The sequence below is a fragment of the Colletotrichum tamarilloi genome (genome assembly GCF_030869305.1).
Source record: "Colletotrichum tamarilloi strain Tom-12 chromosome Unknown Scaffold_4.1, whole genome shotgun sequence".
Taxonomy (NCBI): Eukaryota; Fungi; Ascomycota; class Sordariomycetes; order Glomerellales; family Glomerellaceae; genus Colletotrichum; species Colletotrichum tamarilloi.
Genome location: NW_026849387.1, coordinates 1,016,606 through 1,042,175, shown reverse-complemented (window position 1 = coordinate 1,042,175; position 25,570 = coordinate 1,016,606). Strand labels below are relative to the sequence as shown.

The window sequence follows — 25,570 nt, the reverse complement described above, 5'->3', positions numbered from 1 at the left end:
GTCGACGACGGCCGAACGGTATGATTGTGCCTTTACCACTCTACCCTTAGAGTGCATAGATGGGCAGCCTTGAGTGGTGAGCAGTACCAGATGTGACGCCATGGCGGGCAGCTTCCCTTTTTGTGTGCATCTTCGTGACTAGTAATCTTGGTGACGGGGTGATGCATCTCCCAAGATGGATACTACTGATGCAGGGGGTCCCTCGAGGTACCTCCCGCCCTACCTGCCTGCCTACCGGGGCTTCAAGATCGAGAGGCCGCGAGTTCGAGCCGGCTTTCTTTTCGGCTTTTTGTCTATTACCTTTGCCGAGCCGGCTGGGATTCCCCATGTCTAGCTAGCTAGCTAGGTATGTATGTATGGCGTTGGTGAATGAACAACCTCACTCTGTCAGGTAAGCTCACTCGGGGCACGGCCGATGATATTTAATCATGTCGTGAAATCTACTTTTCATCATGAATCTACGAAAACCCTTCTCGGTCTAGAAAGGGGGTATATCGACAAGAACACCAACCACATCGGCCCGTCCAGCCTTTTTTTTTTTTTTTTTTAATCCTCATGAATAACAGCCATATCCAAAACCTCAACCCTACCCATCCCCTTCGTCTCACCCGCGATGAAATCTCCCAATCCCTTGAACGCGCCAGGCTCCACGAACCCGACAACCTCCCACTCGCTCCCCAGCACGTCCTGGCTCTCAACCTGCTCCACGAACCCCAGAATCCGATCCTTGACCGTGCCGGGCTTCTGCTTCGGTTCGTCTCCGTCGGCGTCGTCGCCTCCCTTCTTGCCACCAGCAGCAGGCTTCTCCTTGACAGCCTGCTTCAGCACGCTCGTCGCGCACGTCACGCGCAGCCTCATCCGCGCCCTCTGCACGGGGATAGGCTGCGCCGCAATGAGCGCCTTCATCGCCTCGAGAGCCTGCGACTTGGCCGACTTGGTCGTCGTCACGCCCGTCCAGTGGAACCCCTTCTCGCGGGGCTTCGCCTCGCCCTCCTCCCCGCCCGCCGGCGTCCCCGCGCCGCTCGCTGTCTTGGATCCGCCGCCAGCAGCGCCCTTCTTACCAGGCGCATCGTCTCCATCCCCGTGTGCCGCAGAGCTCAGCATATCGAGCGCCTTCTCAATCATGCCCGTCGTATACACCCTCTTCGTCCTCGGATCCACCAGCCGACTCGCCACGATCCCAATCACCTCGTTATGCACCCGTTCCGTCTGCTCCGCCCTCTCCTTCCCGCCCACCTGCATCTCCCCCTTCTTCAATATCTCCAGCACGATATCGTCCGTGCTCTTGCCCTTGCCAAACGCCTTTTCCAGGTCTTCTTTGGGCGCCGTCTGGCCCTTGGAGACGTTGAGGAACACGTTGGGGATCTGCAGCACGTTGTCGAGGTCCGTTTCGATGCCAGACCGCCACTCCATGACCTTGTTCTTGTAGCACGCAATCTCGAAGCGCTTCTTGCCCTTCTTCAGGCGGACCATGGACACGTTGGTCAGCTTGATCTGGTTCGAGGGTTGGTTGATCATCCGCGACATTGTGGCGGTTGTGGAGTGGTCGCTTTTCGATAAGTCTTTGAAGTATGGAGAATCGTGTGTAGGATGGTCCTTCGCGACCGTATGTGGTTGTTTGCGACGACGAGAGAGATAGTTACTTGGGTTCGTTGTTGTTCGGTGAGGTTGGAGGCAGCCGTCGGCCAGAAAAGTTTTGGCGGGGTAAAGTATTGATGTGGTGCAGCTGCGAGGAGGGGCAGCAGGTGGTGAAATATGTTTACGGCAGGTGCTGGGCTGGTCTGACGTTGTTTTAGCGGATACCGAGCCAGGAATTCTGCAGCTAAGGCACAGAAGGCGCCGGTGACTAATACTGTCATTTCGACTCATCTCCGTTACAGCTGCAGGACAACATGGTTGGTAGAGACGGAACCGTTCAAACAGCACCATCAGAACAGGATACCTTGAAAGTTTACGGAAAAAAGAGTCATATTCTAACAGCATAACTAGATTCTATTGCGCCGGGCTTAAACTGGCGCTATCGGTTAACCGGACGACTGGGTCCTCCCGTATTGACAAACTCCAATATGCCCAGTGTTGTACTACGAACCAATTCGAGCGTTCACTGCTACAACAGCATTCCATACGCTATTCAATCTTCGTTTCGTACATTGCTCATTACCGTGAGTGCATTTATGCAACCCACTCACCGCCAAGCCAGCGGTTGAAGAAGTCCGACGAGGCCTCGGGCTGGTCCATGGGGACCATGTGTCCGGCGCCGTACAACTGCATGAAGGTGAAGTTGCCGCTGGACTTGACCTTTCCGTACTCCTCACCCTTACCAACGGTAAGACCCTTGACCTCGGCCTTGTTGAAGCTCTTCTGGCCAGGCCACTCAAGAGCCTCGGTCCAGGCACGGTTGCCGAGCCAGTTGCAGATGTAGTCAGCATCGCCAGCGTAGATGAGAACGGGGATCTTCTCGAGGAGGCCAGGAACGATGCGGTGGAAGGGTTGGAACCAGTCACCGGCGAAGAGGAAGTTGCGGTTGATGTCAAAGTTGCAGCTGTCGTAGCTGTCGACCTCAGCACCGAGGGCCTCCTTGACCTCATCCTGGTTGAGGTACTCACTGATCCAGCCAAGGGCAGAGTAGCAGAGGTTGCTGCTGTCCTCGCACTTGCCACGGATATCGTAGACGTTCTGGCCGGTGCGCTGGTAGGGGCCGATGAGGGCGTTGTTGCAGTAGATGCTGGCGGGAACGCAAGACCAGACGCTGCCAGAGTCGTAGCAGTTCTTGATCAGGCTTTGGCAACGGGGGAGAGCGTTGTCCATGGCCTGGCACTCGCCCTCGTCGAGAACAGCCTTGTAGCCACCCTCACCGCAAGCCATGGGGCGGTAGTATCCGTACTGGGTCCAGCCGTCGGTGAGACCGTTGCCGATCAGGACACTCTTGAGGTTGATGTTGCGGTCCTCGTGGGAGAGGATTTCAGAGGCGAAGACGGGGATGTAGTGGCCGGCGTACGACTCGCCAGCAATGTGGAAGTCCTGCTTGGCGTACTCGGGGAACTGGTGGAAGAAGAGGGACATAAGAGCGTAGACGTCCTTGCCGGCAGCGACCGTGTTGGAGACGGAGGAACCAGAGTAGGAGTAGCCGACGTTGACGGGCTGGTCAAGGAAGATGACGGAGGCGTTGTTGTTCCACGACCACTCGTTGTTGACAATCTTGAGCTTCTTGTCGATGGAAGCGGGGCCGAGCTCCATGAAGAGACCAGTCAGGGAAGAGCAGCCAGGGCCACCGTTGAGCCAAAGGACGACGGGGTCGTTCTTGGGGTCATTGCGAGACTCGAAGAACCCTGCGATAAGGTTAGAAACGGCTCCAAACGGACATTTACAATACAATGTATCGAGCGGGCTGGCTTACAGTAGAAGAGATGCTTGTCGTTCTCCTCATCATCGAGGTATCCGCTGTACTGCTTGACCTTGTCGACGCCGAGAGCGGAGGGGTCGACCTTCTTGGCGCGAAGGGCGAAGTTCTTGAGGTCACCGCCAATCTTGCGGTGCTTCTCGCCATCCTTCTCAACCCACATGCCTTGGACATCGGCGCCCTTGACAACGTGGTCCCACTTCTTATCGGACTTGCGGTGGTGAGGCTTGGGCTTGGTGGCCTGGGCGGTCTTCTTGAAGGACTCGACGGCCTCGGGAGCGAGGAGGGTGATCTCGTCCCAAACGGCCTTGGCCTCGGAGGTCATCTTGCCGAACTTGTCCTCGAAAGCCGAGAGCCAGTTCTCGCCGGTGGTCTTAATGGAGTCAAAAGGGCTGTCCTGGCCGCCAAGGACCTGCTGGTCCAAGGCGAGGGCGGTGGAGGCCGCGCCGAGGACGAGGGCGGAGGTTGAGAACCTCATGATGGGCAGTCAACTCGATTGATGGAGCACTGACGATGGAATCGAAATCAGATAAGATGAAATGAGATGACTATGGGAAGGGGAAGAAAGTAGAGATGGCGGAGGGAGAGGAGGTTGTAGATGGGAGGTTGAAAGAGAATGAGAGGAAGAGGGAGCTCGGAGGAAGTGTGACAGGCGACAGGCAGGAAGCTCGCGGACGTAATAAATGAAACATGACGGAGGCGGGCGGGTTGGCTGGGTGCTCTGCCGCATACTCTGGGTGCTTGGGGGTGGGGGGGGGGGGGGGGCCGGGGGGGGGGGGGGGGGGGGGGGGGGGGCGGTGGGGGGGGGGGGGGGCGGGGGGGGGGGGGGGGGGGGGGGGGGGGGGGGGGGGGGGCGGGGGGGGGGGGGGGGGGGGGGGGGGGGGGGGGGGGGGGGGGGGACCCAGAGAGCAGAGGTGCACAGCTTGTCACTGCTGCTGCCATCGGGGCTGGGGTGCGTTGGCCGAGCTGGGTCGCGCTACCGCTGTCGCAGGCTCGCAACAGCAATGGCAACGACACAACTCAAGCAACAGCTCTACGGATACGGATACCTACACAAACCGCGTGGACCACCCTCAATGCACAGGTTGCTGTGGGGAGCTCCAGCTCACAATGCAGAGAAACGACTGGCTCGTGAGCTCCTCAAGGGTTGGCCAAACGATAGTCGGGAAACACTGTCCACCTGATCCCCGCGCCTCGGACGCTAGAGAAGGGAACCTGCCTGTTGCAGATCTGCTAACAGACTCTCACTCATCGATGCACAGCAATCTGATAAGCCGGTACGTTTCCTCGCCGTTCCTCGCTCTTCGCCAGCCCTGCTTCGTCTGCGTCATGTCAGGTACCGCCGTACCGCTTGGCAATCACCTCAGGCACCACCTCACAATCCCACGGCCAGGAACCTGTGCCTGGACCTGGGACCTTTTGCTGCGGAGGTTCCATAATTCTTCCTCGCTGATAAGCTGATGCCACCATCCCATTCGCCCGGCTTAAGGTAGCCATTCCAAACCAAACGGGAGGGATCTCACGTTCAGCGAAATCCACCATTAACGCTCCAAACGCAAACTGCAAGACCGGACGCCCCAGTAACAAGTCCATCTTCGAGCTGGCGGTGTTGTCGGTGTATCGAGGAACTTTGAAAGAAGGAAGATGGTGTTCGTACTAGACCTTTCGCAATTTTGCCTCATTCAGCCGCCGCTACCCACGCCTGCCACAACCCATTACTTTTCAGTGCGTTGGAACTGTTTCTCAATGCTGCCGGCGCGGCTTCAGTCAATCGCCAGCGAACTGCAACTGAATTTCGCTTGCCAAATGTCTTGTGTGCTGCTTACGGGCGCTATACTCGCCCACTTCTGAGTACTAGCCTTTAGGCCATTCGTCTTCCTTCCTCTGAATACGTGCCTCACTATGTTCGTAGTTTGTGTCAGTCCAGTAAGCCATCCTTCGTCGCGGCCAAGACATGACTTCATGTAGGTGGATCCTTCCTTGATATGTGCGAGAACCTCTTCGGCCGTCCAGATACCCACCCATCCATCCACCAATGCCATGCCGTTTCGCCCGATCGACTGAAAGGGTCTCAACGCAGACCTAGGTACTTTACCGTCAGGATTCAACTTCACGAATGTACTTCGACATTCATCCTCATATCCACCAGACTCTGTCTAGAAACGAGTCGTAGCAATCGCGGCACTGGCAACGTCCCCTTTCCTGACATCTCGGCATGCACCGGTAGGGTCGATTCGCCATCATAGTGAACTTGTTAGAATTTGCTATCATCTACTGTGGGCTGTCGGCTATGTCTAGCCGTATGCCTTCACATACGTACTCCTTCCATCCATTCCATGGTCCGATAGCACGCCCACTAGCCAGACCAAAATATGGCATTGCCGCCATTGTTGCCCAATATCAGACCGTTTGTTGACTGTCCCAAAGCTGAAATCGTCACAACCTGCCGACTTGCCCAGAACGCCGCCTCCCACCCGGCCTGCTCATGAGCAGGCGGTCGAGACCCCGGAAGAGCAATGTCGTAGGCTTTGCCATCCAGCTCATGACTTGCGCGGCCGTATTCCCCTCGTTATCGCCGCCAATGTAGGCGAAGCACTCAAACACCCAATACGCATTAACTCCATCCCCAATACTGTACATAACTTGCGAGTTCCGTATACTGTGCTTTACAATTCTTTTGTTCGACTGTGGCGCTGCTCCTGTCATCTCGGATCGCGATTAGATTAACAACTCTGTGGTGGCTCGGGTATATCGATCGCTGGGAAATCTGCGTGAGCCACCACAGTCGTAGCTTTCCTGTGCCTGTGCCGCACCATTCGAATGTAGATGCCAGAATCGGCTCGTCTCGCTCAAAATCCCTGGTTTATCAGGTAGCTGCGTCGGCCGCTGACATGGACGGGCTCGACGCTCGGTTCCGCCGAAAGAACTGGAAGGCATTCATGCGGAATCTACTAGATTTCTTCTTCACAACCTTGCCGCCTTCTGTTTTGCCCAAAGACCCGTTCGACAAGTGAGAGCCGTTGGCGTCGTAGTGAGGTCCGTTGGCGTCGTGATCCAGGAACGTAGACTCGGGCTTGACTTCGGCGAATGGCTTTGGCTCCGAGATCGTGGGTACGCCTGGAAGCTGCTCCGTCGACTCTCTGCTGACAATGCTAGTGCCTTGAGTGCTCGGCGACAGAGGCATCTTGCCGGTGGTGGCACTCGTTGCCTGTGAGGCCCAGTCCCCAGTGTACGGGCCCGTAGTGCTGCCGTCCGTCGTCTCGCTGCACCGCTGCTTGCCGTTATGGCCGTGATGATTGTCCGGCGAACTACTAGCCCTGTCCCTGCAGTGGAATGGATCGCTTGCTGCAAAGTCCGCCACGGAATCAAAAGACGTCACGATGCCGTTCACCTCCTTAGGGTCCTCCGGCTCCGGCATATCAGTGATGAGCGCTGTCGTGTGCTCCGAGCCCGCTGGCTCCTGGGACAGCCCATCATCTTCCTGCTTCAAGTCGTCAAGCAGCGGGGGCGGCATGGTAAGCTCGGTCAGAGGCGTCGTCACCCGCGGGGTCATGGAGTCTCTGCTTCCTTCAGGGCCGCCGGCCAAACTCATAGTTCGTGGGGAGAAGGCGCCGTCGTTGCGCAAAAGTCTCTTGCGGATAGGATCCTCCTTCGCCTGCTCTTTCCTGATCCGTTGCTCGAAAAGACCTTTATTGATTTCGAGCTCGTCAACTGTGTATTTCATTGCTGGCAATATGTCCGCCACTCCCTGGAAAAGAGGGATGGCGAATAGGTTCATGAAGCTCAGCTGGGCCTTAGACAGTGAGATCAAGTCCTTCTTCGGAGGCGACAGGAGAGACGACGTAATTTCTAGCTCACTCTCCATGGAAGCTTGCCGAGAGAACTCGTCCGAAAGAATGTACATCCACTTCAGTGCGGTCTCGTGCTTCCTTGCCTATAAGCCGTTGGGTTAGTAGTCGAACTTGAACACGAGAAATTGTGAACTACTGACCACGTTGCTGATGTCTGCACACTTGATGAGAAGTGAGCATACGAGAGCCTTTTGCTCCTCTTGCATACGACCATTCCAACCATCAGTTGTGTTGTCGACGTCCAGTTTGTCCTGGGTATCTCCAAGCCTTTTCATGTAATCAAAGTGCAGGCCCATGTCCGTGGCAAGGATGGAGCTGATCATAAGGTGCCGCATCTTGGTATCTTCGAAAGCGCTTGGCCAATATCGCCGAAGGATCTGTGAGTAGGCGGCGCAATGGAACGACTCGAGCACAGATCTATCATTGTACAACTGTGCCAGAGGGGCATTGAGAGTGACCAAAAATCCGTTGTTGACACCTGGGTGGCCTACATCATGTCCGATTGCCGTAATCAAAAGCGTCAAGCCGTCAAACGGATGGAGCAGCTTTGCCATTGGGGAGCTCTGCGGTGGATCTTGATCCACCAAGGGATCGGCGGGATATGGCGCAAGAATACCAACACGAACCAGGAAGTGAAAAGTAGCCTGTAGAACATCAACAACATGGCGGAAGTTATGATAAGGGACAAAATTGTTGTATGCAGCCCGGCAAGCGACCAGAAAGCTTATGAGTTGGTCTAGTCAAATCGTCAGCAGCCGTCCGCGCATGGCTTATGTAGGCGCAATGTACTCACCTGTCGGTATCCGCCAGCGATCCAACTCGGGCATTGTCAAGGCATGCTTGAACATCACCATGGCCGCAACAAGGAGCTCGTCATCTGTGAAACTGTGCGCGCAAAAGTGCCACTGACCAACGGCGGCAGCGACAGCAGCTTGGCGATCGGTGGAAACGGCAATGCTAACGTTGGAGATCCGATCGTCGTCAGAATCCGCGCCTGACCGACAGATGCCCCTCATGAGACCGGATACCATGGCTTCCCTGAGGTAGGAAAACGGTTTCTCCTCGTTCACCCCAACCCATGACCGTTTTCTGCCGCGCCGTACTTCGAGCATTTCCTGCTGTTCACGGGCCGCATCCTTATGCGCCCGATAAGCATGGATCTCGAGACTCGTGATGCATTTGAGGTGTAAAGGGCTGATGATGACGTCCACGGCTCCTAGGTCTAGGCACCGAATGATCAGGCGTCGGTCCACTGACGCCGAAGACTTGGGTTTCGCATCGTCGCTAGCCGGAATCGTTGCGCTACCATACTCGGTAGGCGAAAAGCTCACAATGGGTATCGGCACGATCAGCTTTGATAAGCTGCGCAGATGCGACTCGGTCATGATCCTTTGCAGCAATTTGAGGCCGTAGACATCCTCCTCGGGAGTGTGAATGTTGATGTCAGCGGTAGTCGGGCGGGAGTGCGGCGATGGTGATCTAGACCGAGACCGGATTCTGGGTAGCCGTTCGTCGTGGGGCACATCAATTAGAACCAGAGTTGGCGTAAGGTCCATCATAGACTCGTCCGAAAGCTGGAAGAGGGTAGATATGCAGGCCGAGCCTGTGGAACAAAGATAAACTGAACATATAATTAGTACACGATGCCACGAGTGTATGATATTCAGTCTGAGCCTACCTTCTCCAAAAGTGTCCAGTAGCAGATCTGCATCCTTCTGAATATCATCATCCTCCTGCACGACGGAGTCGGCAGCGTCTAGTGGCTGATCATTTTGCGTATTAGGTCGGATAAGCCTGTCCTGGCGAACCTGGCGGTTCACGTAGACGACATGGCAAGTGGCATTGTCCATCATGGCTTTAGGGAGCAACCAGTCTCGCGACCGGAGCGCTCTGGCCACAAGGGCAAAGAAGATCTACGAGCGTAACGATGCGATTGATCAAACTTGCAATTCTTGAGCTTTCGCAGCGGGACAAATCGAGGACGGCGACCCAGTCCTGTCGAGAAGCAGCACGGTGGCGCAACGCCTTCGGTGTCCAGGTAGATGGGCAATGCGCAACGAATGATTCAATGAAGCAGGTTTCGTGATAAAGTCGTCGAGATTGGAAGGCAAGATGTGATCGGGGTGTCGACCAGGAATCTCATGAATGGTACTTCACCAAGTGCGGGCGAGGAAGCAGCGGTAGCGCGGTGGTTCCGACGGTCACCAGGATTGGCATCGATGGTAGTCGCACGAAATCGGATTGGCCGAGATCATGGACGTGATGTTTGTTCCTAAAGTCGAGGCGTGTACGGATCCTTTTGGGTTTTTGTGTGAGTAGGGGCGATCGAGAGAGGGGGGATTTGTCGTTTCGCAGTTGCGGGTACCGTCGCGCGGAAAGTTCGCATGTACTCGAGACGAAGGGTGGAGGCTTCGGTATGCTGGCGCTGTTGATAACGAGCAAAGTCTTTTTTTCCTGGTCAGTCTGGCATAGGAGGAGAATGAGAGGAGGGAAAGATTGCAGAATTGGGCGACAGAGAAGCGGAGCACAAGAGGGAAGCGACGACAAGTGTACGTGATATCATGAAGGGTAGGCTACGTACAACAAGGGCTGGGACGAACGGGCGTGAAGTGGGAAGAAAGGAAAGAGGGCGACTGGGCGGCCAGCTGGGACGGGGAGGATTGGAGTTTGGGTCCTTGGAGGACTGGGACTGGGAGGAGAGTACGAAAGTACAATGGACCGGGTCGAGTACGAAATTGTTAAGCAACGCAAGGGGGGGTGGGTGGATGTACCGGGTGCGAAAGAGGGCCTCGAGTGAGTGGGAGACAGACAGCCCAGACGGGGACGGGAGGAGAGACAACGGGAGAGACGAGAGAGACAGCCCCAGGCTCTGCCCTGAGAGGTGGTTGCAGTTGCAGTTGCGGGTGCGGGTGCGGGTGCGGTGCAGGTTGCGGCAAGCAGCCTCGAGCAAGGTAAGTAAGTACGTAGCACCAGCACCAACAGTAGAAGCACACAATAGGTAGCAAGCAGCAGCAGCAGCAGCAGCAGGCACTGGGAATGTGTGGTGTGCATGTGAGGTGTGGAGGGTGTATGGGTTGGGTGGGTAGGTGGGCAGAAAAGGGCACCATGGGCGTACGCACCACGCAGCAGGTACTCCGTACTTCCAGTGGATGAGAGCGTACCTACTCCCAAGTTGGCCCTAAAAATTGCTGCTTGCGAAAGAAAGAAAAAAAAAAAGACGGGAAAAAAAGACTGCCGAGATCGAGAAGGCCAGGTAAAGTAATGTACGTTATCGAGTACAAGGCACCTTGCTTCCCACTGTGCCTCTCCCCTTCCACCTCACCTCAGTGCATACCTCACAGTCACCATTGTAATAACTGCCATCTCTCAGCAACGGCAAGGCACCTGAGAGACCAACTCACGAGACCCAAGTTTACCATGAATTGGGAGGTCACTGTACCGACTACAGAGTGTAGGCCGTGCATGCCCTCCCACCACCCTACCTAAGGTAACATACCCTAGGTCCCCAGATTCCGGTGACAGAACGGGATCGCAAGTATTACATACTTTGCCCAACAAAGCAAGGCGGGAGAGAACAAGAAACAGAACTCGAAGCTCTCAAAACTATGGAAAAGCTAGAGGAGTGTAACTTGACTCCGGGCTAGCATGGTAACATGCACTCACCACAGACAGAGTCTTTTCTTCTTGTGCCCTGAAGTGGCGACGTAAAGTTTGATCGAATGAGTAAGTGAGGTGGGGGAGGCGACTGAGTCCTCGGCACTAAGAGTGTTTGTGGTGTTGGCGTCTTTTTTATTTCTCTAGTCCAGTTTCTGAAGAATGGGAGCTCTTTTTTCGTCATCTTCTCTTTGCCGGCAGTCTATCTACCGGGCCACGCAGACGTACCAAGGAACATGAGATATCATGTCAAGGAAATGTAGCGCTCCGGTCCAGTGTCTGTGAGATTTTTCTGGAGAAGCAAACGGACTAGCCAAAAGAAACGACGCGAGAAACAGGTGAGGAAATTGCGAATGCGGCTCAGATTGACATAGGAGCAGAAAGAGTAGATGGTGGCGGTTGTAAGCAATCCAATGACAGGCAACTGGGACTCGGAGGTGTGTGTAAGGTGTGAATCCGGTGAGGTGTATGGTGCAAGTTGGTATGCTTCGTATGTGGAGTGCACCATATACCTGTAGCCTTCCATGATGACGGAAGGAATGGAAGCCCGAGTCTTTTCTCCCCACAAGGTACGGACATCTTACACTGTACCTTACTTGCCTACACTCAGAGGACGAGGTCACTTCGAATCAGGTCTGGCGTGGCCTCTTCTACTTTAGCGTAAGATGCGCCTGTCTTCCAGAGCCAAGGATTGCTCGGCGCTGCGAACTTGGGAGGAGTGGATGGGAGCAGAGAAAAGCGCCAAAAAAGCATGCCGGTAACCCATATGACAACCCAGGCATCTGCTTGTTGCTCTTTCTCCCAGAATAGGGACAGAAAGAATGGAAAGAGAAGGAAATATGTCCAGTCGAAACTCCAGTAGGTGATTGACCCAGTAACGCCGGAGTAGGAGAGGTGAAGACAGAGACATCTCCAGCCCAAATAGCTCAGCTCGGACCAAACATTCCATAATTCCGTGCTGGTTTTCAATTCCGATCCTAGTTTCGTGAGTGAGAAAAGAAGGAAAGAGCCTAGGTTCACTGCGGCCTCGAGACAGGAGTGTTGAATGTGACTGCAACGCCAGATGAGCCAGGGCACGGCTGGGCTTCCAAGCGACATGCTTCAGACCACAGATACCTTACCTTAGCTTGGAGTCAAGAAAGGGGCGCTTATTGGGAACAAGTCTCTCTGGTGACGGTTCTGTCTCTGCCCTTCTCTTCTCGCTTAAGAATCTGGCGCAGATGCAACAGAAGCATTCCCTCCGGCCCAAGATTCGTCACAAACAACGGCATGCCAAGACGGGCAGCTCTAGATCCGACCCTTGTTCGTGTTGACTGTATTCTGCAAAGCATGTATCGCCGTGCCGAGCATGGAGTTGTCTTGCGCAGGTACTAAATATCAACGCAATTCGACTCGGACCAAAAGTCGACAACAAAAACAGATCGAAAGCACGGAGCGTGAGTGAAAATACGATGAATGCGGGCCAAGGACAAAGCGGACAATTAGAGACCTATTCGACCGAGTTATCTGATAGGCATCCCGCGCTGAGACGCACAGAGCGAAGGTGCCGGACGGCTAGCGCTCGTGCTGAATAGCCTGGTAGGCAGCTGGCCGGCCGGAAATCAAGTGCTAGTAGTGTCCGTAGGTTGTAGCAGCGTAGAGTAGGCTCAGGTCAGGGCCTAGGGTGCAAGGCAAGGCGGAGGGAATACTTTGTCGGACTCAGAATGTCAGTGCCCGTCGGAATCAGAATGTCAGATCTGGATTCAGACAAGCCCAAGCCCCTGGCAGGCATGGGACGATGACGGAGGGGGGGAGAATATACTTGCAGAAGGGTACCTTGTCCCGCAGTGGCTGACCAACCTGCGCATCCATTCCTGTGGGTAGGTGCCGATGGTCGTCAAACTCTCACCCTGTGTTCACTCCAGAAAGCTATGAGCGTGTCGGCTTTTTAACATTGGAGGAGCGACTGGTGGTGATGGACTCATCTGATTTATTGATGGAGGGATAATATGAAATGGATGGGTGAATGGATTGGCCAAGGTAAGGTCGACGTAGTTGGTGAGATTGTAGTGCGAGGCAATGCATCACTGATCGGCCGCTGCAGTTTTCGGGCTGGTGGTGCTTATCTCATGTGTGTGAGGGGGGCCAGCAGGGCAACGACGAGCAGGCAAGGGGCCAGCGGCGGGGGAAAGGGACAGGGTCCTGCGTCCACTCTTCTGGCCGCCTTCTCGAACATCGATCGAAAGTGTGGAAGCCCACGAAGCCTTCTTCGGAGCCACTTTGCCATGCAGTCGAGGGGCGCACCGGGGATGGCGACTGGAACCACTGGGAACAGGGTTTGCAGGGGAGAAGCACGTCAAAAGCAAGGGCAGGGGGAGGGGGTCGGCGTCCGTGGAAGGTGGAAGGTGGAAGGTAGCGCATCCGTACCCCGGTACCTTGACCAATCCCGTCGACCACCTCTCTGCTATGTTCTGTGCCTCAGGCAGGAAATCCATGTAAGGCAAGGTGCCTCTCCAGGTCGAGGTATCGCGGTACCTCTCCAAGTCGCCGGTACTACCTCAGGCTCCCACCCTTCTCCCCCCAAAGTCAGGTAAGAAGCACCCGGGTAAGGTAGGCAAGAAGGGAAGGGCACGAGGGGTGGAAAGAAGCACCTGAGCGTCTGCGCCGTGGCACACCGGCACCCACCTTCCCGCCCGCCGCCGTCTCTGACTGGCGCAACCATCTGCTGGATGACGCCTTGGTGGCTGCTTCCATTTTGAACCCGCCTGCGAGCTGCGAGGCGTGCCTGCCGTTCTGAGACGCGTTCCTCGACTCTCGAGACGAGACTTCAACAGCCACGATCGCATAGCAATTTTTCGACGCACCTCGGGCAGGTGCACAGGCAAGCCACCTACCTACCTCGGTGACTAAGGTCGATCATCGGAAGGTTCTCAAGGTGACGAACCCAAAAGTCTCGCAATCCGGGTTGTGGCTTCCATTCCCACCTTGTACAACAGATGCAGGAGACGGGAGTGAAGATACCTACCTACCTACCTTATATGACTCAACCCTTAACCTCAATTCCCCAACCCTCAACTCAGCAACCAGGCAGACGGGTGGCATGGCCCAGGTACGCACATACGCACCCAGCCCGACTGCTGGGAACGCACGAGAATGAGCAAGCATTGAGTCGTCCTCCTTCCCCTCCGTGCGGTCGCCGTGCGGGTGTCACTGTCAAACTTCAGAGCATACAGGCAAGCAAGCACCAAGCACGCAGATGGAATTTCTCAGAGGGAGCCGAAAGGTCTGGTCCAGAACTCCAGCGTCCAAATGCACGTCGGTCATTCGTAAGCGCTGTCTATCTTTTACCTACTATGTAGATACCTAACTCAAGGTAGCTACGGATACGGAGCGCTGCATGCGATATCCCACGACATCCGACCTCCAACGCCCCCTGGTTGGACCCTGTATGAGTCTGCCACTGTGCAAAAAGCCCCAAAGAACCGTCCTGAACCATCTTGGGGCTTTTCCGCTGCATCCCCCAATCAACCTGAATGGAATGCGGAACCTCTGGCCAGGGAAGCGAAAGCAGGATTCGATACCACATTTCAGCCCACCAGGTCGGTAACTTGGGCTTCCAGTGCTCCACGCACATGGCATTTTGTGGTCTCCCAGGTTGCAAATTTGAGAATTCCAACTCCCTGCTATACAGCGCAGTAGTAGGTATCTTGTCTTCCATGCCATCTCGTTCCTAACCACCGCATCCGAACACTTCTAACACATATTGCCCTCTAGGCCAGCTAGCTTGCCCAGTTCCCTCCGTCTTTGGTCGATTGTCGCACTCTATTCCGTCGTACCCCTCTCAAGTACCCACCTGTGCCTTCAAGGTAGACGCTCTCGTCTCAAGTCGCCGTCATTACTGACGCTGCATGCGCTGCGTTCTGTCCGCCACAACTACTTCGGCTTTCGCTTCAACTCTGCAACCAAAGATCGCCATGACATCTGTACACACTCAAACCCTCTCTACGTGTAGTTGCCCAATGCGCACCGCTCAATCAGCCGTTCATTGTGTTTGTCGCCGTTACGCCCTGGTCAACTCTTCTCGCGAGATCTCATCCTTGGTACCGGCGGGTATCTGTAGGAAGATGCCCATCCATCTCCCTGGCCAAAAGGGTCGTTCTTGAGAAGCTCACGACTCGCACTGCCGATCCTCTCCTCGTGCGAGCTGGGTCCAGCCTGCCACGCAAGGAATCCACATGTTGCCCACTCCTCTCAGCACATAGCAATCATGGCAAACAAGGCCTGTAGGCCTGTGCCTGTGCTTGCCCTGATCGCAGATTGTTACCCACATGTCGCAATATCGCCGATGATCCATGATCCATTCCTTCTTCGTGTCTTCCAGAAGTAATGGAGAGACGGAGAAAGAACAAAAAGAAGCCTCACTCTGTACCCGCATCCATACGACTATCGTTTTTGTTTCCCTGTGGACTCCGCATACCTGACTGGTCCCTGGCCTGTCGTACGCCCGAGTTTACCCTGTCCCGCCCTGCCAGAGCTCGTCGTGGCTGGCTGAGCGTTCAACCCATCCCACTTTTCACACACACACCTCATCCAATACACCAGCAGGAGTCGACAAAGCCTACGCGCATTCTCAGGTTGTTTCTTCGTGACGAGCGCCGTTGCCTGGCTCAACATCAGCAACATATTGACTCAAGAAGAACGTTCAACATGATGCGAAGTGGCTCGACGCGGTAATCAGACGGCAGGGAATCTACCGCTTATCTCGCACGTCCGCGGACGAGTACCAGACTGCAAGGACATTCCGTGCAACTGCGGCTGCAAACCCGCAGCTATCTGCAGTAGTGTAGTCAGTCGAGGCCCTCTTCCTCAGAGCCTGCACCGCCGAGATTTGATGTTCCCACAACTGGGTACATGCTGTACAGAGTAGAGCGCTGTCCTCTCGCTTTCCTTTCATGGTTGGGCCAGAAACACTTGGTCACATTTGTCCCAACTTCCAATCAAGAGGGAAGGATTCCCATCACCACTCAACCTCGCAATGGGCTACTGCAATCGTTCCCACAGACATGGCCGTGACGGGGTTACTGCCTCGCTGATAGTTTCCGGGGGATGACCGAAGTTCCCCTTCTTACCTGCACGTCGGCGAAACTCCGGTATCCGAGGTCTGCTTTTGCAGAGAGGACTGATGGGAGACACTACTGCGTATGCTTCGTTCGAAGCCAACGTGTCACGTTTCGCTTCTAAGCCTGCCACCCACGACGCACAAAGCCAGATGGGCCCATTTGGCCATACCCAACTCTTCTTATGATGGTAGAGTGGGAAGGGACTGTACCGTTTGCGACCAAAACAGAGGGGTTGAAAACGATACCGAATATGAAAACGATGGGCCGATGCATTTGGGTTCTTCCCATCTTTGACGGCAGAATCTTGACCGACACCGCTGCGCTCGGTGAGTCTTGTTCCTTGGCTTGCACGCGATGCCTGTGCATCTCGTCGACCTTCCTATAGAGTTATAGCTTCTCTCTCTTATCCGTCTCCCTGGCCTTGAGGTCAAGCCAGTGATATTTACGCACACTATGAGCTATTCTGTTGTCCATCTATCCAGATCATTTCACCTATATTCTGCACCCTTGGCAAATCCATGCTACTGGCTGCTTGAGTGTGCAAGCAGCAAGCCGCCGAGTCCTCCGGGGATTTGTCCATAGTGGGGGATGGCTTCAGCTCCTCGGTCAAAGCTCTTGGGCTCCTACGATGGTTCGCCGTGGAAGGAATCTCGCTGTCTGGGGCGAATAGCCTCCTGATCGTCCGCGAGCAAGGCGGGCTGGTTCCTTTCACCTTTTTCCAGCCACCACGTGCAACTTCAGTCGTATCACCCCTGCAACCATGGTTCATCTCAGCTCTTGCCCACTTACCAATAGAAACTCAACCCGCCCCCAAAGATGGGATCTCCCAACCCCTCCGACTCATCGCCCGCCGACGTGGTTGGTACGTCTGTGGAAGACAGAGCAGTCTATACTCTATAGAGAAAGGAAGTGGTTGCATTCATCCCCTTGCAACCCCCTCACTCTCTCTACCTTAGTAGGGATACAACGGTGTCAATCCGACCACCCGACATGTTATCCCTAGATTGCCTTACTTCGGCTTTTGGGGGCCTAAAGTAACCCATCGCCGTTTCGACTTCGAATGCTTCTCGATAGTTTTTCTTTTGATTCTACTGTAGACACTAGAGGCACAAGCTGTACTGCCTGCCGGTCCTACGATTGTGCAGAGTCATGAGACTCCTAAATCAATGACTTACATGAGTTGCCAACAAATTGACATGACACCGGTTCCCCGCCTACGCAGATGCCCGGCCGTAGATTTCACTTCCGAGACTGGGTCGGCCTCAATGCCGCGCCCGCAGATCTGCGCCTGCGCCCGCGCCCTCCGAAAGCCATCTTCTGCCGGCCGAAATGCTGTCGTCCATCTCCCGCACCTCTCACAGTCACCGTCCACGATACCGAGGAGAAGGAGGACGTAACGAGAGCCAGGCATCCTAACTACCTTGCCTTTCTTGCAATAGTGGCAAAAGACCTGATTAAGAGCCTCACTTGGACGACTCGTGATCAAACCAAACCTCCGTCTTACACTTCTCTTCTGTGAATGGTCGTCTCGCCCGATGCTTGATGGTACTCTCCAAATTGACCAGGTCGGTACTCACGACTATGAGCTTCGGGGCTAGCTTCTCACCCAGCACCGGATCCCTTCTGCCCCCCCGCCCCTTACTGGACATGACTTCGGCGCATCGCACCATCCTGAGAACGTGCGCGCCTTGTTCCTGCACGCTGATCACCATTCGCTACATACTACTGATAGGGCAGGCAGATATCGCCATCACCCATGCTAATTTTGATAGAAATCACCCATTCAGAATGCTTGCTTCCTCCCCAGGCGGGCTGGTCAAAATCCCCGTTATCCCACACCCTCGCATGCCTCGGTATTCACAGCTGGTCGCGTGGCCATCAAAGGAAATTCCTCGAGTGGACAGGTGCGAAATGTGATATGATTGACAACATACTTTAGGTAGTGTCAGGTCTTCAAAGTTGCGCTTACGCTTTTCAACCCTGGCAAAGCGACATGAGCCTTGCATGTCCAGCGAACAGATGCCGAGGTCATTCAAGGACTCTCAGAACTGATTCGTAGTCGAGGGGGAATATCCCGTACTGACGGTTCATCGCCCGTAGTCTCGTTTCAGCCCTGCCTGTCTACGCTTCCCGTACTGATACACTTACAGCACCTGGAGCCCATCCAGACCCCCGCTGGCACCAAAGCTTACTTACCACGAACATCCCATGGTTTTGCAAATCGGAGTCTTGTCCGAAGCCACAGCCGGCGACGAACAACCCAGCCCTGTCACGTAAGAGAACTCCGCCGCACTTGATTGAGATCCTCCTCCGAGTTCATCAACTCGAAAGAAGCGGGCTTCAAAGAAGGCCTGTTCGGTTGATTATGCTTGTAAAGTGGCCTATCGTCCGTGCTTCGGTCCAAGCAGAGAGAAAAAGAGTACTGCAAAGTTGGAACAAAGTCCCGTCCCTCAATTAGAAACCCGCCTTGATAAGATCGCCCTAACTATGGATGGCACATCCGATCAAACGTCTCATGCTCGCATGCTCCCTTTCTATATCCCCCTCTCCTTCGCTTTTTCTGCCCACTGTTGCACTTACCTCTTGTCTTTACATTAGCTTGTTCGTCAAAGTTGTTGAAAAAAAGGTCAAATGATGTCGAAACCCGGGGTCCTCGGATTCGGGTGGCCTAGTCCCAGGTATACCAGCAGCACCTAGCGCGTTGCATGCAAGATGCGAGGTGCAGAGCTATCTGGCTTAGCCTCACTGTTGCTCATCGCCGCCCGCGCCAGGATTCCACATCACGACGCGACGGATTACTTTTTCTCCTTCAAATTATGGGTAGATTCATATAAGATAGACTTAAAGGGTTCCCAAATTCCACGGCCCCTCCGAAAGAGGTTTCGGGACCTGTTCGTTTGAGAAGGACTGGGGGGTTCACGGCGCAGATTCCGAGAAAGAAAGAAAAGAGAGAGAGGAAGGGGGCCTTGCTCTCAAACCCCTGATCTCTGTCTTCTTCGGTTCCATGACCCCATCCCTCCCCCACGCCACTCCTTCTTAAGTTCTTCCCGTCCTTCGGGGGATCGGTTAGTAGTTCAGATAAACCTCTGTAGGCGAGAACGCGGTCACGAATAGATCGATTGTGCTAGGATCCTCTTTCTCTCTTTTTTTTCCACATACGGACGGGAGGCCCGGGGGTTTTGGAAGAAGTCGTCGGTGCCGCGTGGTGGTTCGTGTTCGTCGCCCCAAGTTTGCTCGTTGGTTTGTTAGGTGTTTTTTTTTCGTGTACGGATACAGACCGGTCTTTAGTCAACATGGTGTAAGCATGAACGGGTGTGATCAGTGCTCGAGATCTAGAAGCACTCGTGAGACGCTGGGCCAAGAGGAAAACCAACGGGAGAAATTCTCTCCCTTTTCGCTTTGCAAGGGATAAAATTCTCTTCATCACCTCGCGTGTGCGATATTTCCCCCCGCTACATTGGTGGCCTGGTTTGCGTCCCGCAAACATGTTGTCGAGGTGAGTGGCTCACCGGAGTATTCACACCGGAAAAGCGCATGAAGTGAGTGCTTTGCTTGACGGTGGGGTAGATCCGCTCGATGATCTGAGTGTCCTTTTTTTCCCCCTTCTTTATGTCTGAGTGCTCTTGTTACATCTTATCGTCCATCGTGCCGGTAGCCGGTAGACGGTGAGGGTGGAGGTTTGGTGAATCGTCGAAGAAGCCGGGCCGACTTTTGCGGTGGTTTGGGCTCTTGTCGTACAAAAAGGTCGATGTAACGGCGAAGCCGAGTTTCGTCTTTTGAGGATGAATGATGAGTTGCAAGAGCGATTTAGGGAGAATGTTCCACGTCGTTATTGATGGACTCCGGATGGGTAATCGTGGCCGGTGACTTTCCGGACCAGTTGTAGTGCGACTGACATGGGGCTCTACATGCTAGACGAGTTTACGCCTGCCAGCATATGGCCCATCAGAGGCCATCGTGGCTGCCGCACTCGAAACTGTTTTCTGTTGGCAACGACAATGGATGAGTAGTCGGCTCATGGCCGGCCAGAGCCCTGCTGTCCAGCCATTGATCATCGGTCTCCGGGCAAGAATTCATGAGGAGGGTGAATTCACTAAACAGAACATAGGTGTTGAAAGGAAATTTCCCTACTTACGATTAGAAAGACCATTGTAAATTATCATACATAGAGAATAGATCATTCTACCTCCCTCGTCCGCCTCGTCGGATTCAACAGAGAAGGCAGGCGTACTCAGAAGAAGAGAACCTGGATGTTGAGTAGATGGTAACTGCACACGTGGCAACGGGTCAGAATCTCGTACAAAGGGAAGGTTACCATGGGAGAAATGAACCTTGGCTCAAATCGCAACGTCTATTGGTTTTCATAAATTCAATGTCCAACATTGTCTTCGGACCACCTCCACAGGTTCGTCTCGGGTTCTCAAGCTTGCTATATTGAGTATAGAACAGATGATCGATACATGGTACTGCTAAGAGCAATGCATAAGCTAGAGATCACTATTGTTCCTTGCTTCACGTATAATATGGGTTAAATACGCTAAAGATAGCGAAGGGAGGCTGGAAATACGCTTCTAGGTGGCAAGATGTAGTAGGCCTCGAAGGCGGGTAGGGTTTAGCAAGTACGAGTAAGGGCACTGAGAACGAACTTTTCTGCCTACGTGGTTCGAAGTTTTGAAGTTCGCCGTCTTCAACGAACGGGAAGCATGTGTATTAGCTTACTGTTGCCGAGAAAACCCCTTGAATACTATTCCATGCACGTCTTGAAGAGGTCGACAGGCCAAAGGCCACAAAAACAAAGTTTTGGAACTAGACTTGGTCGATTTTATTTTAGTGTAATCATCATCTTGAAACGGAGCTTCAATCGGGCAGCTGTTAGCAGTAAGGTCGCTCCGTCATCGAACATCGTCGTTCAATCGGTAGTGAAACTCTCAAGTTCGGGTGAACAACAACATGAATCCGTATCATTACTCTTGGGACGACCTGAAGCTCGTCTGACAAGAGGGTTCGAAAGAAAAGTGCGATCGCGACTTGATTGATATCTGTTAACACAGTAGGTACTAAAAGGCCTTGATCGTCACCTTTATCCAGGCATTTTCGTATAGACCGTTTCATCTTGGTGATTAAAGATGATATCACAATAGTTTACATGAACCTCGCCGCCCTTGAACGTACTAGGAGGAATACTTCGCATGAGACAGCTACTTTACGAACGTCCGGGTCAGCTACAAAGCGGCGTAACAGTAACACTTCCTGAACACATTCACTACCTTTCTGCTTGTTCTATCAGCTACAAATTCTGTCGATGTTTCCTAGAGTATCAGGGCTGCTTGCCTGCTCGACGCTAGGCTATGGGCGATTATGAGCTACTAGCTATCTCGGCATGAAGAAATCTACCTTATTATCAGAGAAACGATGCGAGCTGAAATGCCCGCGTAAACAGTCAAATAAATGAACCAAAGGCCTTACTTGAAGTTGAGGATATTCTTCGGTGTATTCGATCTCGATGGCAGCATAATTCCTTACTTTCCTCTCGAAGGTTAAGAATATGGATGGAGCTCAACTGTTTTCACGTTGTATGATGACGATACTCATAGGTAGATTCTATTATCCTAGAATTTTATAGAATATCACAATGAAGTTTGTCTCAGTGGCGAAAGCTGGAGAATCTATGTGGTCAACCTGGTGCCGTGAGAACTGCGCCTGGCAATCACTGCTCCCCTACCGGTAACTGCCGCCTTGCACTTTCCCATATGAACGTCCCTCCTTCCTCGAGGCAGTTGTCCAGGTGACGTTCCGACCTACTTAAGGGGTCTAATTACCATTCCTATCACCAGCACAGCAGCGCCCGTCTAGATCGACGAGGTCAGGTCAAGCTGTGTGCGAGGTGGTCGAGTGATTAAATAAACAAATACTCCAATGAAGTCAGAGTCTGGGTTGACCGAGGCGCGCGCTATTCAAATCTGGGCAGGAGCGTGAATCGTAAGGTCAGTCATCACCATCCCTTCCCTCTTTCCTTTTTATCGGTCTGTGATGTTTTGCTTGGGTATTGGTGTACGCTCAATGAGCATCGCTATGTGACGGTGGCGGTGAGCTTTTGCATACACCTGGAGGCAACTATAACCGTTGGCAAAACAGAGATCGCGTAACTTGAGGCTCGCAGCGTCGTTCCTTCTTCTCCCCGTGTAGGACTCAACGGTCGGCCGCAGGCCTATGACTGAAGACCTGAAGATCAGTTTTTTTTTTTTTTTTTTTTTTTGAAATCAGAATATCAAGCGCTAAGTAAGTACCGAGAACGCGCACTGATAAGATCAATGCCTTTGGTCTTTCGCACATTAACTTCTGTGGAAAATGAACACGAAGGGCCGCATTTTGCCAAAAGGAACAAGAGGGGACTTTATGACCGAACGATCGGACAGGGATTCGTATGTTCAAGTAGGTTGAAGTACTCCAGGATAGCTATATAGAATACGACCAGTACGGTTAATATTTTCATCTGATAGATCAGAAACCCCTCTTGTCTCTTTGGTGATTCAGCTGGGTATACTGGAGAGCCTGAACTCGAACAGATCCAAATGACGAATGTGAAAGCCTCTGAATTTTGAGACCAAAAGGAGGAGATCACGAGCATGGGTTGAGTGCTCATAAAGTGCTTCGGGTCTCAGGTCAACGACGGCGGCCATTCGTGATAAGCCATTAGCAAGATTCTAGTCCTCGAGGCAGCAAGCTATCATTGGATTTGATGCCGTAAGTAGAACGAGGTGATGACACCAAACGGTGGGTGTATATGATGCCCAATGGCGGTAGAGAAAATCCAAAACTTCAAATCTATCTGAGTCGAATGTATCTTTACCATTTGATTACTGCAAGTTCATCTGTGGCCACTGATATCAGAGTACAGTGAGTCGACATCCATTAAGGGGACCACGAGTTCCAGTGTCTAGAGATTACCCGAGTCCGGCAAGTGACACGAACTCAGACTTCCGGCACAATAGCAGCCGACTTCACTTTCCGGTCGACGGAATCGCGAGCGATCGAATCCGCTGCGTCCCTATCACCCGCCTCGGCGGCCTCAATAACAGTGGCTCTGAACTGCTCTCTCTTGGGCCTACATGAGTCGTTAGAAGCTGTCTTAGGTATCGAATAGGTGGATGAACATACTCGAGATGCTTTGCATCAATGTAACGAAGCACACATGTCATGATAATGACGAGAACACCGATGGCAATAGCTGACTGCCATGCGTACTTGTCTGTTTCTGGTCAGAGCCATGATCGTTGTGCGTTTGGGCTGATGAAATAAACTTACAGTACGGTGCCTGAGTGGCCGGCCATACCAGAACCTGCGACCAGGCGGAGATGGCGTAGTATCCCGCAATGGCAACTCCGACGATGAGAGTCCGCGCCTCGGGGTCATGGGGTAGAATGTCGGCCAGCCATGCGAAGATGAGAGGCGCGGTGCCCATTGCCGTGAAGAGGATGAAGTTGGACGCGTATGCCGTGGCTAGCGGTGTCGTGGTTGGGTGTGAGGACCAGACGCTCATCGCGATACAGCATGCAATGCCAATTACAGCTGTGTAAGTTGTCAGACAGGATTTGTCCTAGTAGAGGGGGGTGTGAGGCGATGCTTACCCTGAACAACGATGAGAGTCCATCGTGTCATGAACAAGTCCGACAAGATTGCCCAGATCCAGACTGTAATTCATATCAGTCTCGGCTCTTCTTTCGGATTTCAAAGGATTTCACACATACCGAACACCACGTTGATCGCACTTCCACCAATGGGAATGGCGTTCACCTCGGACGTCGACCACCTGGGGGTTCCATCCGGATTCTTCAAAGCCTTCAAGAACAGGCCGAAATAGTTGTTGCCATACGACAAGAGGACAGTCGCAATGTACAGGACGGGTACGAAGTAGATTACCCAACTCTTGAATGCACGCCTGTTCCTAGTCAGCCCTCTGTCACCGGCTGAAAAGATGGATCGGGGGGTCATCGAACCTGGCAGCGGCCCATGTCATCTTCTTGGGCTCTGCTTTACCATGGCGCTCCAATCGTTCCATAGCAAGCTCGGCGTGTCCCTTCTTAAACCAGAACGCGCGGGGGTTGGGGTTGTTAGGTGTGTCGGGAAGAAGGAAGAAGCCCGCAGCGCCGACGCACACGGTCATGATGGCATTCACAACGAAAAGCCAGCGCCAGCCGGCCATACCGTGTAGCCCATGCATGGAGCTTCTAATGGCAACTTGCAGCGCGCCCGACATCATGGAGCCCACCGCCTGACACGAGTGGTAGAATCCCATTCGCTTGGCCAATTCGGACGGGGTGTACCAGTGCATCAGCAGCGTCATCATGCCGGGCCAGGCACTGCTCTCGCAGAGACCGAGCAGGACGCGGAGCGCGTAGACTTGTTGCGCGTTCTTGGTGAGGGCGATCATGCCTGTGATGATACCCCATAGAACCTCGAGGCCAGAGAGCCAGTAGCTCGGTCGTACGTAAGTTAGTACGATTTGGGAGGGGATGAGCATGATGCAGTAGGCGACGTTGAAGTACGTTGTGAAGCTGAGATGAGAGGTCGGTTGGCGTTGAGAGTCCTGAAGTGTAGCTCTTGGGGGATTGGACGTACTAGTTGAGCTCGTTGCCGTAGAGGTTGAGGTCCTCTTTCATGCCAGAGACGTATGCGTTGCTGATGTTCGTTTGGTCAAGGTCTTGATATCAGCGTTAACCAGACCGCCCCTTACCCTTGAATCCAGGTTGTTCTGTCACTTACATTTGATGACTAGGAAGTTGAGTTAGCTCAGGTCTCATAAATGAAGGATCTTCGTAACTAGTCACCCTGCGAAATGCAACCAAAAGTCATCAAGAATATGTCCAGTCTCCTAACCAGCTTCCTCTCCTCTGCCGTTCGCTCATGGCGAGCCGCGAAGGCAAGGCTGCCAAAAATCATGTTGTCGATTGGCTATTCAAAGATTTCTAATGTCCTTGAACGGAGGGCATCACAAAGAACACCGCTGCATGATAGCAGGCACAATGTGCTCCCACCAGGTCTATATAGGGCGTGGATCGTCACATCTCTCTCTCTGCCCTCCCCAACGGGACGCGTTTTCTAGATAAGACAAGGAAGGTTTCCCGGCACTATATTACCCCATGTTTTGTCAAAACTGTCTATCTCACTGGCCTACCCCCGACCCCGGCTCAAGTTGCAGAAGTTCCGTTATCATCTGATAGGCAGACGTTGCAGTTTTGCTGGGACCTGGAGATAGGTTCGGGAAGGAGGGGGAGGGATGCCGGTGCTCAAACGCGGGCCGAACTCTTATTGGAGCGGCCTTGGCCGCCCGATGAGCGGCGGGTCCTCCGACGACCGCAGATACCCCGGGGCTGGTAAGCTGATAAGCAGTCATCCAGTTTTGCCTCTTGTTACCTAAATTGCTTCTCTCGACTTCCTGCTTATTGTATTTTGCCGGTTCGCGGCAGACGAGTGCCTTTGAGAGACACAAATACGCAACGTGACGACGACTTGGGTACTCGTTTTACTATGAGCCGTGATCCTTCTTCAGGTTTTCCATGCCCTTG

General features: G+C 53.6%; 9 protein-coding genes across 9 annotated transcripts; 3 read left to right on the top strand and 6 right to left on the bottom strand.

Annotated features, from left to right (window-relative positions):
* Positions 1-546: 546 nt before the first annotated feature.
* On the bottom strand, positions 547-1,527 carry CTAM01_02000 (uncharacterized protein; the record flags this gene model as incomplete). Its single annotated transcript, XM_060518040.1, has 1 exon — positions 547-1,527. One exon carries the CDS (start codon positions 1,525-1,527, stop codon positions 547-549), a length of 981 nt encoding a protein of 326 aa, XP_060387574.1.
* A 645-nt stretch (positions 1,528-2,172) lies between these two features.
* CTAM01_01999 (serine carboxypeptidase) lies at positions 2,173-3,878 on the bottom strand (the record flags this gene model as incomplete). Its single annotated transcript, XM_060518039.1, has 2 exons — positions 2,173-3,329; positions 3,398-3,878. The coding sequence occupies 2 exons, from the start codon at positions 3,876-3,878 to the stop codon at positions 2,173-2,175; spliced, it is 1,638 nt and encodes a 545-aa protein (XP_060387573.1).
* A 2,388-nt stretch (positions 3,879-6,266) lies between these two features.
* Positions 6,267-9,104, bottom strand: CTAM01_01998 (3'5'-cyclic nucleotide phosphodiesterase; the record flags this gene model as incomplete). Its single annotated transcript, XM_060518038.1, has 4 exons — positions 6,267-7,334; positions 7,392-7,987; positions 8,045-8,854; positions 8,930-9,104. The coding sequence occupies 4 exons, from the start codon at positions 9,102-9,104 to the stop codon at positions 6,267-6,269; spliced, it is 2,649 nt and encodes an 882-aa protein (XP_060387572.1).
* Positions 9,105-9,390: 286 nt separating this feature from the next.
* CTAM01_01997 (uncharacterized protein) lies at positions 9,391-10,204 on the bottom strand (the record flags this gene model as incomplete). Its single annotated transcript, XM_060518037.1, has 2 exons — positions 9,391-9,696; positions 9,833-10,204. Coding segments are annotated over 2 exons (678 nt in total), but the record flags the coding sequence as incomplete, so codon positions are not given.
* Positions 10,205-10,891: 687 nt separating this feature from the next.
* On the bottom strand, positions 10,892-11,089 carry CTAM01_01996 (uncharacterized protein; the record flags this gene model as incomplete). The annotated part of the gene is made up of 1 exon (XM_060518036.1): positions 10,892-11,089. One exon carries the CDS (start codon positions 11,087-11,089, stop codon positions 10,892-10,894), a length of 198 nt encoding a protein of 65 aa, XP_060387570.1.
* A 3,104-nt stretch (positions 11,090-14,193) lies between these two features.
* CTAM01_01995 (uncharacterized protein) lies at positions 14,194-14,896 on the top strand (the record flags this gene model as incomplete). The annotated part of the gene is made up of 3 exons (XM_060518035.1): positions 14,194-14,210; positions 14,244-14,483; positions 14,659-14,896. The coding sequence occupies 3 exons, from the start codon at positions 14,194-14,196 to the stop codon at positions 14,894-14,896; spliced, it is 495 nt and encodes a 164-aa protein (XP_060387569.1).
* A 1,367-nt stretch (positions 14,897-16,263) lies between these two features.
* Positions 16,264-17,401, top strand: CTAM01_01994 (uncharacterized protein; the record flags this gene model as incomplete). The annotated part of the gene is made up of 4 exons (XM_060518034.1): positions 16,264-16,330; positions 16,587-16,733; positions 16,800-16,902; positions 17,227-17,401. 4 exons carry the CDS (start codon positions 16,264-16,266, stop codon positions 17,399-17,401), a joined length of 492 nt encoding a protein of 163 aa, XP_060387568.1.
* A 359-nt stretch (positions 17,402-17,760) lies between these two features.
* CTAM01_01993 (uncharacterized protein) lies at positions 17,761-17,943 on the top strand (the record flags this gene model as incomplete). Its single annotated transcript, XM_060518033.1, has 1 exon — positions 17,761-17,943. One exon carries the CDS (start codon positions 17,761-17,763, stop codon positions 17,941-17,943), a length of 183 nt encoding a protein of 60 aa, XP_060387567.1.
* Positions 17,944-22,976: 5,033 nt separating this feature from the next.
* On the bottom strand, positions 22,977-24,944 carry CTAM01_01992 (major facilitator superfamily transporter; the record flags this gene model as incomplete). Its single annotated transcript, XM_060518032.1, has 9 exons — positions 22,977-23,109; positions 23,163-23,253; positions 23,310-23,573; positions 23,633-23,695; positions 23,753-23,943; positions 24,002-24,559; positions 24,624-24,705; positions 24,768-24,776; positions 24,833-24,944. The coding sequence occupies 9 exons, from the start codon at positions 24,942-24,944 to the stop codon at positions 22,977-22,979; spliced, it is 1,503 nt and encodes a 500-aa protein (XP_060387566.1).
* Between the last annotated feature and the right edge of the window lie 626 nt (positions 24,945-25,570).